Source organism: Rhinatrema bivittatum, chromosome 1 (genome assembly GCF_901001135.1).
Source record: "Rhinatrema bivittatum chromosome 1, aRhiBiv1.1, whole genome shotgun sequence".
In the NCBI taxonomy this organism is placed as follows: Eukaryota; Metazoa; Chordata; class Amphibia; order Gymnophiona; family Rhinatrematidae; genus Rhinatrema; species Rhinatrema bivittatum.
The window spans coordinates 197,676,071-197,690,991 of record NC_042615.1 but is presented as its reverse complement, the minus strand read 5'-3'; the positions used below and the strand labels follow the sequence as shown (position 1 = coordinate 197,690,991).

The 14,921-nt window shown below is 42.8% G+C and overlaps 1 protein-coding gene across 3 annotated transcripts in view; it reads left to right on the top strand.

The window, feature by feature from the left end:
• The window catches only part of CC2D2A (coiled-coil and C2 domain containing 2A), a 404,582-nt gene that overhangs the window by 220,119 nt on the left and 169,542 nt on the right, over window positions 1–14,921 (top strand). For all 3 annotated transcript variants that reach the window (XM_029590744.1, XM_029590748.1, XM_029590757.1), the window contains exon 21: window positions 10,863–10,955. In XM_029590744.1, coding sequence (XP_029446604.1) covers window positions 10,863–10,955 — 93 coding nt within the window. The remainder of the gene's footprint in view (window positions 1–10,862; window positions 10,956–14,921) is intronic.

Sequence of the window (14,921 nt, the reverse complement as noted above, 5' to 3'; positions counted from 1 at the left end):
TAGAATGGTGTTTGTTAGGTTGGTGAGTAGCGTTTCAGTACTGTGATTTTTTCTGAAGCCATGTTGGGTTAGGTGTAGGATGTTGTTTGTATCTAGATGGTCATTCAGTTGTTTAAGGGCAGCCTTCTCGGTTAGCTTGGCGAGGAATGAAAGGTTCGAAATGAAGCAGTAGTTGCTAAGGTCGTCGGGGTCTAGGTTCTTTTTTTTTTTTAGGATGGGTTTTATGGTGGCCACTTTTAGATTGACCGGAAGATCACCTTCTTCTAGCGATTTGTTTATGATTGCAGCGACGGTTGGTGCAATGGCTTGGGAGATGAATATAAGAAATTGTCATGCTGGGTCAGACTAAGGGTCCATCAAACCCAGCATCCTGTTTCCAACAGAGGCCAAACCAGGCCACAAGAACCTGGCAATTACCCAAACACTAAGAAGATCCTATGCTACTGATGCAATTAATAGCAGTGGCTATTCTCTAAGTAAACTTGATTAATAGCCGTTAATGGACTTCTCCTCCAAGAACTTATCCAAACCTTTTTTGAACCCAGCTACACTAACTGCACTAACCACATCCTCTGGCAACAAATTCCAGAGCTTTATTGTGCGTTGAGTGAAAAAGAATTTTCTCCGATTAGTCTTAAATGTGCTACTTGCTAACTTCATGGAATGCCCCCTAGTTCTTCTATTATTCGAAAGTATAAATAACCGATTCACATCTACTCGATCAAGACCTCCCATGATCTTAAAGACCTCTATCATATGCACCCTCAGCCATCTCTTCTCCAAGCTGCACAGCCCTAACCTCTTCAGCCTTTTCTCATAGGGGAGCTGTTCCATCCCCTTTATCATTGTGGTTGCCCTTCTCTGTACCTTCTCCATCGCAACTATATCGTTTTTGAGATGCGGCGACCAGAATTGTACACAGTATTCAAGGTGCGGTCTCACCATGAAGCGATACAGAGGCATTATGACATTTTCCATTTTATTAACCATTCCCTTCCTAATAATTCCTAACATTCTGTTTGCTTTTTTGACTGCTGCAGCACACTGAGCCGATGATTTTAAAGTATTATCCACTATGATGCCTAGATCTTTTTCCTGGGTGGAAGCTCCTAATATGGAACCTAACATCGTGTAACTACAGCAAGGGTTATTTTTCCCTATATGCAACACCTTGCACTTGTCCACATTAAATTTCATCTGCAATTTGGATGCCCAATCTTCCAGTCTTGCAAGCTCTTCTTGTAATGTATCACAATCCGCTTGTGATTTAACTACTCTGAGTAATTTTGTATCATCCGCAAATTTGATAACCTCACTCGTCGTATTCCTTTCCAGATCATTTATATATATATTGAAAAGCACTGGTCCAAGTACAGATCCCTAAGGCACTCCACTGAGAAAATTGACCATTTAATCCTACTCTCTGTTTCCTGTCTTTTAACCAGTTTGTAATCCACGAAAGTACATCGCCTCCTATCCCATAACTTTTTAGTTTTCTTAGAAGCCTCTCATGAGGGACTTTGTCAAACGCCTTCTGAAAATCCAAATACACAACATCTACCGGTTCATCTCTATCCAAGTGTTTATTAACCCCTTCAAAAAAAATGAAGCAGATTTGTGAGGCAAGACTTCCCTTGGGTAAATCCATATTGACTGTGTTCCATTAAACCATGTCTTTCTATATGCTCTACGATTTTGATCTTGAGAATAGTTTCCACTATTTTTCCCAGTTATGAAGTCAGGCTCACTGGTCTATAGTTACCCAGATCGCCCCTGGAGCCTTTTTAAAATATTGGGGTTACATTGGCCACCCTCCAGTCTTCAGGTACAATGGATGATTTTAATGATAGGTTACAAATTTTAACTAATAGATCAGAAATTTCATTTTTGAGTTCCTTCAGGAGCCTAGGATGCATACCATCCGGTCCAGGTGATTTGCTACTCTTTAGTTTGTCAATCTGGCCTACTACATCTTCCAGCCCATCCTTTCGGAAAAGTCTCCCCTTTCCCCAAATGTTTCCCCAGTTCCTTACAAAGCTGAATCCCTTTTCACTGCACCATCATCTCATCCACGCATTGAAACTCTGGAGCTCTACCTGCCTCTTTGGACCTGCACGTGGAAGAGGAAGCATTTCAGAGAATGTCACCCTGGAGGTTCTGGATTTCAGCTTCCTACCTAAAATCCTAAGTTTGGCTTCCAAAACCTCTCTTCCACATTTTCCTATGTCGTTGCTGCCTTACATGTACCATGACAGCCAGCTCCTCCCCAACACTGTCTATAATCTAAGTGACACGTGAGCTCTGCCACCTTTGCACCAGGCAGGCAAGTTACCAGGCGGTCCTCACGTCCACCAGCCACCCTGCTATCTACATTTCTAATAATCGAATCACCAACTATGAAGGCCAGCCTAACCCTTCCCTCCTGTGCAGTAGCCCTGGGAGACTTATCCTCAGTGCAAGAGGACAATACATCACCTGGAGAGCAGTCTACGGGCTGATGCCATGTATGAGCTTATCCGCATGTCTTCAGGAAGCATGGTGTCCGCGGTCTCAGCCAGGAGGCTCTTCTGGTTGTGCAACTGGTCAGCTGATGCTTCTTCAAAAGCGCAGCTGGGCGCTCTCCCTTTTAAGGGGAAGTTGCTTTTCGGCGAAGACCTAGAGCAGTTGATCAAGCACCTGGGCAACAGCAAGGTACACAAGTTGCCTGAAGACAGGCCTAAAGGATCCAAGGATTTTCAGTCAATTTGCTCTCGATTCAGAACCAAAGATGTTTCCATCTGAACAGAGCTCCGGGGGCAAGTCAAAGGCAGGCCTTGGGAAGATCTTAATCCTGACCCCAGTCCTTTCGGAGCCATCGGACCACTCGTGAGGGCTCAGGGCTTAGGCCAAAGGCCAAGTGGGCCCAAATCCTGAAAATGAGGACTGGCTGGCCCACGCCCCACGCCAACCATCATGGGTCGATTGGCCCTGTTTTACAAGAAGTGGGTCAAGATCAAGTCAGACCGTTGGATTCTAAGTGTGATAGAAAAAGATTACATGTTAGAATTTGCCTAGCCTCTAAGAAACCTATTCTTGGTCTCTCCCTGTATAGCCACGGCAAAGATTATCATTTGCCAGACCATCCAAAAGCCTAAGGATGCTGGGGGCCATTGTTCCCGTTCCCCTGGAAGAGTGGGGGCAGGACATTATTCCATTTACTTCATGGTGCCAAAGAAGGAAGAGACTTTTTGCCCCATCCTGGACTTACAGAAGGTGAACGTGATTCTCAAGGTGCCCCATTTCCAGATGGAAATTCTGAGGTCGGTCATAGCAGCTATACGAAGCAGGGAATTTCTGGCGTCCCTGGACCTGACAGAGGCGTATTTACACATCGATATTCACTGGGATCATTATGAGGTTCATGATTCTCGGGGAACATTTTGAGTTTTGTAGTTTGCCTTTTGGTCTTGCCACAGCTTCGAGGACTTTCACCAAGGTCATGGTGGTCGTAGCGGCAATGCTTAGAAGACAGGGCATCCTGGTTCACCCGTATTTAGATGATTGGCTCATCCGAGCGAAGTTGGAAGCTCTTTGCCATCAAATGTGAATGTGGTGTTACATTGCCTGAGGTCCTTGGGCTGGGTGGTAAATCTAGCTAAGAACCATCTCTCGCCCTCGCAGGTCTTGGAATTCTTGGGCACGAGGTTCGATACCCATGCAGGAAAAGTCTTCCCACGGAGGAGCGAATTTCGAAGTTGCAGGCATAAGTGCACAGGCTCTTGGAGATTCATCTTCCCAAGGTCTGGGACTACTTGCAGGTCCTCGGTTCCATGGCCTCAACCTTGGAACTGGTGCCGTGGACGTTTGCACATATGAGACCGCTTCAGAGAGTTCTTCTTTCCCAGTGGGATCCCAGGTCACAGCAGTTCCCTCCCGCTCACAGAGTCTGCTAGATCCAGTCTGTCATGGTGGCTTTGCTGGGACCACTTGATCCGAGGGGTGGATCTCGAGGTTCCTCAGTGGATAGTCGTGACTACTGATTCCAGTCTCAATTAGTGCAGGGACATTGATCAACGGAGGAAGCCTCCTGGTCCATCAATCATCTGGAGACGAGGGCGGTACAGTTGGTGCTCCTGCATTTTCTTCCACTTGTGTGCAGCTGCGCTGACCAAATCCTCTCGGACAATGCCACGATGGTTGCCTACATCAACCGCCAGGGAGGGACCAAGAACAAAGCGGTTGCTCTAGAAGTGGAGATGCTGATATCCTGGGCAGAACATCTTCTAGCCTCAATAGCAGCGTTGCACATAGTGGGGTCCGACAACATGCAAACGGATTTCCTCAGCCGACAACAGTTGGATCCAGGAGAGTGGGAGCTATTGGAAGAAACAATGACTCTCATCTTCTGCAGGTGGGGCAGACCTCACATGGATCTGATGGCAACACAGAGGAATGCCAAGGCGCCAAGCTTCTTCATTCACAGAAGAGAATTCGGAGCAGAAGGCGTTGATGCTCTGGTCCTGCTCTGGTCTCACGAAGTTCTACTGTATGTTTTCCCTCCATGGCCTCTAGTGGGTGAGGTGCTGCAGAGAATAGAGATTCACCCCGGGCGAGTGATTCTCGTGGCTCCCAAGTGGCCAAGAAGACCTTGTTTGCAGATCTGGTCAATCTGGCAGTAGGCAGTCCTCTGAGGCTGGGCCATCTGCAGACCCTTCTGCGTCAAGGTCCTATATTTTTGGATCAAGTAGATCGCTTTTATCTAGTGGCCTGGCTTTTGAAAGGAAAAGTTGAGAAAGAAGGGATATCTGGAGGATGTAATTTCTACTCTACTGAGGGCTTGCAAGATCTCTACTTCCTTGGCCTATGTCAGGGTTTGGAAGGTTTTTGAGTCTTGGTGCAGGTTCTGGCTTTCTGGCCTTTTTGCAGAAGGGTCTGAAAAAAGGTCTGTCCGTCAGTTCCTTGAAGGTTCAGGTTTTGGCTCTAGGTTGTTTACAAGGCAAGGTCTCTGAGTTATACCTAGCGCTGCATCCGGATGTGGTGCGTTTCCTCCGGGGAGCGAACCATTTGTGTCCCCCTGTTCCTAAGTTTTGACCTTCCTGGACCCTCAATCTAGTATGTGTGCCTCACCTTTTGAGCCTATTAAGAGGGCTACCATAAAGGAACTCACTTTGAAAGTGGTCTTCTTGGTGGCTATTTGTTCCGCTAGAAAAGTGTAGGAACTTCAAGCCCTTTCCTGCGAATTTCGGACTCGGGGGTTTCGTTACGGATGGTTCCTTCCTTTTTACAAAAATTGTGTTGGCCTTTCATTTGAGTCAGTTGGTTGAACTTCCCGCCTTTCTGAATCTGGAGGCTGGTTCTCCTCATGCTAAGGAATTGAGGTGGCTAAATGTAAGGCGATATATATCACACCACAAATCAGAGGTCCTAAAGTCATTATCCACACTTAATTATCATTTATTGACAAAATTGGTCTAGTCCTGCTATAAATTGATCTTGTCCAACGAGAGCCTCGTTTCACCCTGACGCTTAGGGCTTCTTCAGGGACGTAGTTTCTTTTAAAATCTAGCATACATGTTCATACTCAATAGCTCCATTACATGGTATTGTGTCATTTCATATATCATAAACTTTCACAATCACTCTCTTTATTTCTCACTCTATTCACAAATCAGCTTGACTGTAGTCCTTGGGTCTCTCCAATATAGAACTGCTTCCAAACAATAGTGTGTGTGGCACTTCAATATACGTATGCCTGCTTGACTATCTTCAGGCATCGTATCACACACTCTTATTCTATCTCAAATCTTTCACAGCCATGATAGATTTCCCATGTATTCTAGATTTTAAAAGAAACTACGTCCCTGAAGAAGCCCTAAGTGTCAGGGTGAAACGAGGCTCTCGTTGGACAAGATCAATTTATAGCAGGACTAGACCAATTTACAGTAATATAAGAGCAATTCACATCATATGTTTAAAAGTATATGGGGGGTTAGTTTGTCAAATAAGTATTAAAAAAATGATGTATGAGGTATTGTAATTGCATTAGATGCAAAGGAATTTCTAGCACTTTATATATTTTATGTATAGAATGAGTGGGGAATGAATGTGATATGTGTGGTATGAATGAAGGTATTTTAGGGTAAAGCATGAGTGTGATTTTAGAGTGTTTTGGTAAGGGTCCTAGTAGGTAATATAAGAACAGTCAAATGGAATGTATTTACAATAAATATTTTGTCAATAAATGATAATTAAGTGTGGATAATGACTTTAGGACCTCTGATTTGTGGTGTGATATATATTGAGTTTTCGGAGGGCACGCAGCTGTATTGACCATAAATGTAAGGCGAGTCTTGTTGCGATGTTTGAAGGTTACTAACAGCTTTAGGCTATCGGACCATCTGTTTGTGTTATGGAGCGGTGCCAAAAAGGGACAGAAAGCCCCCAAAGCTATGATTGCACAGTGGTTGAAGGAAGCTATTGCTTCCGCTTATATATACAGCAGTCGTCCTCTCCCAGAGGGTTTAAAGGCGCATTCTACCCGATGCCAGGTGGCTTCCTGGGCTGAATGTCAGCTAGTGTCGCCGCAAGAGATTTGCAGGGTGGCTACTTGGAAGTCTTTACATACCTTTGCCAGACACTACCGGTTGGACGTCCAGGGTTTGGACATCGGCAATTTCAGTGAGAGTGTCATTTGAGCGGGACTATCAAGGTCCCATCCCCGTTAGGGAAGCTTGGGTATATCCCAGGAGTCTGGACTGATCTGGGTAAGTACAGGGAAAGGAACATTGGTTCTTACCTGCTAATTTTCGTTCCTGTGGTACCACAGATAAGTCCAGAGTCCCGCCCAGGAGAGTTAGAAAGTACATGAAGAGTCCATTCGATCTGTCTTTTTCCTTTTATAAGGCATATTTCTGAAGAATGGCACGGGTGGTATCTGGTCAATTATATTTGATTGAAGTTTTATTGATATTCTCTTCCCCTGCTTGTTCTGGTTAAATTTAGAGTAGCTGTGTTTAAAAGTTTTGGTTTCTAATTTCTGCTTGGGTACTGAGTAATACTAAGGAGATGCAAGTGGTACACCAGGTTAAGAGGCAATGCCTGCAAAACCTTCTCTGTCTCCATCTGCTGGAAGGGAGGCAAAACCCAGGAGTCTGGACTGATCTGTGGTACTACAGGAACGAAAATTAGCAGGTTAGAACCTATTTTCCTTTTTCAAGATCTTAGCCTCAGATTGTTTTTACTACATAAGTTTGCCCAGCTACCCAGGCTGCCCAGAACAATATGTGTATTTTAAGCTATATTGAGGAAGGGCAATTTTCAGAGAACCAATTTCACCTGAAAATCACTATTAAGCTGTATAAATGACTTTGAAAATTGTCCTCCAAAGGACTTTCTTGCTTGTAGCCAAGAACTGAGTGTCTTTAGCTCTCAGAAAGTACATTATGATCCTTAAACAACAGGCCTGGATTTATATATACAGATCTGTTAGACCCATGCCTAGGATGGGAAAATTTAGGGGAAGAGGGCAGCAAATTTCCTACCCCCTTCTGCCCTGCTATCCTGCCATAGACTTAAAAAGGCTGTCCTCCTGTTGCTGCTTCCACTGTCTTCTCTCCCTGGATCTTGGCTCCAGTGTTGATCCTCAGAAGACAGTGAGTGCAGGGACTAAGCCTGCAATCACATTTTCTGCCCCTCTGGGTTTCCATGGAGGTGGAGGGAGGCAGTGGGATCTATGAGTTCAGGCTTATTCCTCACTCTCATTGTACTTTGAGGATTGCTTCTGGAGCCACAGTCCAGGGGTATTCCCCATATCTTGGAGGTTTGCTGGGGGGGGGACGGGGACAGAATGGCATTAATATATATTTATATTTATTTAGGTTTTTATATATCGTCATTCCACTTAAGAATCACTAGATGACAACGGTGCATACGTTAGATGAAAAATACAAATGAGGGTGAGAGGAAGACATTAAACATAAAGACATTCAATGAACAAATCTTAATATTAAGGATGAACTTTTAGTTACAAAGAGATCTAGAAGGTATTGTTGAAAAGCCAGGATTTCAGGTCGGTCTTAAATTTCTTGGTGTCAGAAGTAGTTCGAAGGTTTTCATGTAAGGAGTTCCAGGGTATAGGGCCTGCTATAGAATAGCTCTCTCTCTTGTTTGTCGTAAGTAATAGCTTTTATAGTTAGTATTTCCAGTAAATCTTTATTATGAGATCTAAGAGAATGTGTAGGAAAATGTGCCAAAAATTTTATTCCAAGCAGATCATTATTAGGATCCAGGTTATGGTGAATTATTGTTAGAACTTTGTATATAATTCTAGTTTGCACTGGGAGCCAATGTAGAGCAATCAGAGTCAGAGTAATGTGATCAAATTTTCTTTTACTGGTCAGGAGTCTGGCTGCTGCATTTTGAAGAAGTTTGAGAGGTTTAAGGTGACTTGCTGAAAGTCCTAGAAAGAGAGAGTTGCAATAGTCCAGGTTAGAGAATATAAGAGATTGTAAAGCAATTCTGAAATCTGATAGAGTCAGTAGGGGTTTCAGGCGGCTTGGTATTCGGAGTTTGAGGAAACCAGATTTTATCAGTTTGTTTATGTGAGGTTTCATGTTTAAGTTTTAGTTGATTTGAATCAGTGCCTAAGGGCAGCAACCAACCAAATCTGTTCCAGTTTATCTCACATTTTGGCAAGTGTTAATTCACTAAGAAAATGTTCTGTAATGTAAACCAGCCTGCCCCTATAAACTTTTTTTTTTTAATTTTAAAATATTTTCCTATTTGTTAATCTATCTCGATAAACTTTTAATGATGCTTGAGCACACTGGGATGTCACCAACCACTTTTATAGCTGCCATGTCATTGGCCTATGCCTTGTCTGTTGACTGCGTATCAAAGGATTTTGACATGATAATATATATCTGACAAATCAAAACATGCAATGTATTACAGCCATTTTATAAAAGAATATTGTGATAAGTTACATATTGGAACAAGATGGCTGTAACATCTGCTTCATTTGTCAGTTTTTCAAAACTTCAGACCTTTAAATGGAAATTTAATCTTCATATTGAGGGAAAATAAACAATAAAATCACTTTACTGACTTTTTTCAAAAGAAATTCCAAGAAAAAATTAATTTGTAAGAAACAGAGACCTGGATATTTTCCATTGGCAACCTTTGCTCTAAGTGTGACACAATTTCCTTAGGAAAGACTTTTTAAAATTAAAGCCATAGTCGTATCTAGTATCTCAAATATCAACCAGCCATTTCTTGACTCTGTTGCTTTATCTTTTGTTTTAACTACTTGGTCTTTTTTTTTTTTCTACCCTCATTCTATTTAATAATTCACACAATTTTTACAAAGTTTCCTCCAGGGCCACCTTTTGGCTGTTGTATGTTGTACAGTATTTGTAATTCACATATATCAAGTGATGCTTGCATATGATTCTGAGGAGGGTCAGCATAGTATTGCCTGATTAACTTAGATTAATTATAGTGGGAACGGTGAAGTATGAGGTGCTTTCAAAACCAAAATATCTACCTAGAAGGAAATACAAATCTAAACAAAAAAGATGGATCTTAAAGATTTTGTTTTGTTTAATCTGTTGACAATGTTCCATCTAAGATGGGCAGTGCAAAACAGCTCAGAACTTTAATTAATTAATTTATTTAGATTTTTATTCTGCTTTTTGGCACTTCAAAGTGTTTATCAAGGCGGATTACATTCAGGTACTATAAGTATTAATACCTCCTGCACACAGCTTCTCTTTCTTCATAAAGGTCCGGACTTGGCTGCCTTCCAAATTCACTTTGTGGTTACCTGCAACCTATGTCTTCTGAACCTGTGAGAGTCCTTCCACCCATCTGCCTCTTGTAGCCAATCAGTTAAGCATGAGTGATTTGCCTCCTGCAGACCTGGGTCAGGGTGAAGAGAGGGTAAAGGAGTCAGATCTTGCTCTCCTTACCAGCTGCCTTCTACTTCTTCTTCCTGCCTGCAACCAATTAGTTGTGTTTTCATGCTGTGGCCTGTGAAATGGAGCTTGTTGATCAAATATGATCTCTGCCTTTTGCTCCCAGGTACTGGGAGAGAAGAGGAAGTGAGCAGCTATGGCTTGCATGCTAAGAGGGATGGGAACTGTATCCAGTGGGATGAATACTGGGGAAAGAGGCAGGAGGTGAAGGGAAGAGTAAGCTGGGAGACAACATAGGGATGAGGAATAACGTAAAAATGGAGGAATAGAAGAAATTGGAGGGAATGGAAAACAGGAAAGGAATGAGAGTTCCAGGATAAATGATAGAACTAAAAGATATGAGAAAAGCTAAGAGAAAGAAATAGCACTAAAGAGATGATGGAAGTTGAGCAGAAGAAAATAGAGAGAACAAGGAAGGAGGAGAGCCATGGAACTTGGATCCCTGGTGGTAGCAGCAGTAGGTGGCAGTGATGGAGTAGAAAAAGCACACATTGAACACTCACCCTCCCCTTTTCTGCACAATTGCAAAGTTATATGCTTAGTACTGTACATTTTCCTTCTCCTGCTCCCCTATAAAATTTAAAGGGGATATGGGGAAGGAGGAATCCCCACCAACTCTACCACCACTTGGCTATTCACAGCTGAAATTGTGCTCAACAGTAGTGTATACCTGCACACACCCCCAGTAAAATTAAAGGAAACATTGCCTGCCAACTGCAGAATCTAAAAATAATATAAATAAATAAATATTTCTGAGTACTGCTGGTTTAAAGGTTTGATAAATCCAAGCAAAGCGTGCCAATCCCTGTTTTCTGTTGCAGCATTTTGCTTCTAAAGTATTTTCTAACTTTCCATCTCAAATACGTTTCTAAAGAATATCAGCTTACAAAATTCATTCTTTTGCTTTAGGAGTATGAGAAAAGATTATGTGAAAGAGATGTAGTCAGAACTGAAGACCATTTAGATGCACATAGAGCCTTAGTTGCCAAGTATCTACAGAAGGTAAGATTTTCTCAGAAAGAATTTCTCCATTACTGGTCTTTAAACATTTTCATGCTGAGCTTAGAACATAGCACTGTTTCTACTGCACTGCTTCCACAATCCATGAAAATCAACAGCTGGGTTGGGAGATTCCCAGGTACCAGATTGCCTGGAGCCTGCTGCTGGCCCAGTCCAAAGGGAGTTACTGCTGCTGCTTCAGTGGGCTTGGGTCTGACAGGAAAAAGGCTATGCTTCAACAGGCCTGGGTCCATTGGGAAGAGCCACCATTACTAACTGGGACTTTTCCCTGTCCTCTCAAAAGAGGCTGCAGGAAGAGGGGAGAAGAAAAAAAAAATCCAATATTCCTTGTCATCCTCCCATACTAGTCCAGTCAAGTGGATTATGCCTTCCTGCCAGAGGGAGGAGACAAAAACAACAAGTTTTCCATGACATCACTTGCAGTACATGAGAGGGTATAGTAGTAAACCTTGTCAGTATTTCTCTGTCTCCAGTATGTGCAGACATATCTGGACTGGTATAGTATTTGGAGGGCTCCCACTTGACTCTCCTTTGGAGGTCCCAGTAGCTTCTCAAGGTGAGGAAGTAGACTAGTCTTGAGAAGCTCCATCTCCTTGGGAGTCGAAATTCTTCTTGTGAAGCTGTTGTCTATTGATTTCTTCTCCCTCCTTCCTTCCCACCTCAGCTTTCTCCGATATTATGGGCTCTGATTGTGTTCCCTCTCTGTTTAAGGGGTCTTTGTATTGAGCAGAATTGCCAATCAAGTTATTTTTAAATAAAAAACAGGGAAAGGATTGGCTGCATGGGTCAGCTTGTATTCTGATGGCTGTTGCAGCTGTGGTTGGAGAGTCCTGGGAGAAAGGGAAGCATAGAGGACTGAAGGAATTGCCACATGTATGGAGTCCACTGTCGGAGTTCCTCTGTGGGCCTAGAGAGTGAGTGTACAAGCAGCTGCAGGAGGTGAGGAAAAGCATAGGGCAGCCTATGCAGCAAAGTTCCCCAATATGAGAACATAGGGCAATCAGAGTTTGGCCTGCTTTGGCAGTGGAGACAATTTTTTAGCAGGAGATGCCACCATTTTAGTATGCAGCAAACTCAAAAAAGGGAGAGCCTGACACCATCTCCCTCGATCTCTGCTTCCTTGGGATGTTCCCCGGAACTGTTTCCTGAAGATATGGGGGGCGCCTCCTGTGAGAAACTCAGGGATGGATGTCCCTTTTACCCTGGAGTTTCTGCTACTTTTGAACAAGGCCTTTTTCTTGCAGACCAGGCCTGAAGGATTCAAGATAGTTGATTCTTAAGAGGTGTCCCAAACTCGGCATTCCTTGGAGAATCAGAGTTTTCCTCATCCCCACCCCTCCCAGTGAAGAGACATCGCTTTTTGGGAGAGTGATCTTCTCCCAAGTTCTCCGAGAAATCCTTACTTCCAGCTAGTTCACCTCAGGATAGGAAAAGAAACAATCTGTTATGGGTCTTGGAAGAAGAGGAATGGGAAATTCACAAAGCAGATATGGAGGAGTGCTCTGTCCTGCTGTTTAAAAGAGAGGAGTTAGTCTGTCATATCCCAAGTGCTAGAATACCTTAAGATTTCTGATCAGCAAACCAAGAATCTCAAATGAGAGGGATCCCATTCTGAAGGGCTACTGGAATCTCCAAAGTTTTTTTCCTATCAGAGAGACGATTACTGTGGATTAAGAAGTCCCTGACATTGGTCTGAAGGTGAGAAGAACTTTATCTCATTCTGGATGAGGGCCAAGGCCTCTAAGATAGACACTTTGGTCACTGCTGCTACTCGCAAGACCATAATCCCTATGGAAGGGTGTACAGCTCTCACAGACTCTTATGGAAGGAAAAAGAAATCCCTGTCCAAACAGGCCTTTAAGACATCACCATTAGCTTTGCAAGCTTCAGTTTGTGGGATATGGGTAGCCCGAGCTCTGCTGAGATGGGCACAACAGCTTTTAGATGCCCTGGATTTGAGCTCATTAGTTTGGATGGAACCAGATGCAGCTTTCCTGACAGACTCACAGTATGATTTGATTAAGGCCTTGGCCAAGGCCATTGCCGTGATGATTATGGCTCTGAGACTACTATGGTTGAAGCACTCATCAGCTTATAATGCCTCGAAGTCTTGTTTGAGGAGCTTACCATTCAATGGTAAGCTCTTTTTCAGTGAAGATAAGGAAGTGAGAATTAAAGCCACAGAGATTATCAGAGGATAAGTATCAAATGCCTTCTTTTTCTCCCCTTGTTGGTCGGAGGTAGAGTCAATTTTGCAATCTTTGTTGGCTGGGTTCATTTCAAACCAGTGAAGAGGACAGGGGAAGGTACTCCACTTACTTTGTGGTTCCAAAAAAGGAAGGCACTTTCAAGCACATTATGTGTCTTCAAGGAGTCAATCAATGCCTCAAGGTGGTCAGCCTTAATGGAGGTGAGATGAGAGTTTCTGTCATCCTTATATCCAACAGAAGCTTATTTGTACATTTACATCAGAAGGGGGAATATCGATGATGTCTGCGGTTTGTGGTGATGGGGAGTCATTTTCATTTCAGAGCTCTTCCATTCAGGATGGCCACTGGACCTCAAACCTTCTCAACCTTTAGGCTCTCCTTTTTACCAATTTTGATTTTTGCAATTTGATTTTTCTTGGCCTGCCAGCGAATGCCCTCCGTGCTTTTTCAAATTATGAAGAATTCCACTACACAAATTTTGATGAGTACCTGTACCCAGAAACATATCAATTCTGTACTGTTCCCGCCATTGTTTACTGGTCCAATGGATGATTAAGTATAATGTAGCAATGTTAATTCATAAGTATCAATACATCTTCCTCAGTCAGTACCATGCTGTGTATACACAAACCCACATGTTTGCTTAAATCTGCACTGTGTGAGCTTTTAGAGGCACTCTCTACGCGCTCTGCCCATTTAGCAGAGACACATGAGAGGACTTTGTTGCCAGTCCTATATTTTGGAATGCCTTTCAGATCATCTGCGGATGCTTGATAACACCCAAATTTAAAAAAAAAATCATTAAAGACGTTTCTATTTCAGCAGGCTTTTAGCTTTGTAGTCAACACGGTATTAGGTATTTCTTTATCACAGAGTTCAGTATCTTTGCTTTTTTAACTTTTTAAAAAACTATATTCAGCCGTATTTTAATATACAGGGTCTTGTATGACTCAACCAGTTTGATATTTTGTTTTATATTTTGATCTATAACAATGTACTTTGACCATCAGGATTTTGTGTTTCTGAACTAAGGATTTTTTGTTATATTGGTTTATTAGAAAATGGAAGTGAAGGGTATCATAATAAAGATAAATTCACCCTAGAGAGTCTGATTCTAGGTTTATTATTTGAGAATGTACCAAATGTGTCACTTTTTATAAAGAGAAGATTTGAAGGTTGCTAGCAGGAGTCCCGAATTCCGACATGAGCCGTGTTTCACCACAGGACTGTCTCAAGGGGATGGAGCAACAGTATGCTTGAGCAAGTGAAAAAATTCATATATTAAAGGCAACTTAAAAGCAAGTCACAGAAAAGTAACAATAGTTTGATTAGAACTTCAGATTAGCGTCTTGGGCTCTTATGCAGCAGGCAGGAGACTTTCTTACAAGCAGTGACCTCCAGTATGTTGAAGTTCGTCCTCTGGGCTATGAGGAAGGACAGGGAGCAATGGCTCAGGTGTTGTCTTCAGGTGTTAATGGATCATCTTCTGTTTTTGTCCCCACTCCCCTGCTGCTTTTAAAGGCCAGGATCAGCATATATAGGAACTCATACATAATAAACAGGAATACAAAATGTAGTCTCTTCTTCAGTTTGGACTGCTGCCCCCCCCCCCCCCCCCCCCGGACCTCGTGATCTCTGGCCATGTGACATCTGGTCTTGTGATATCTTGACAACGGAGCTGACCTAACCTCGTGATCAGATCTTGTGACTTTTTGACCAGGGCTTTGATCTGGATGTG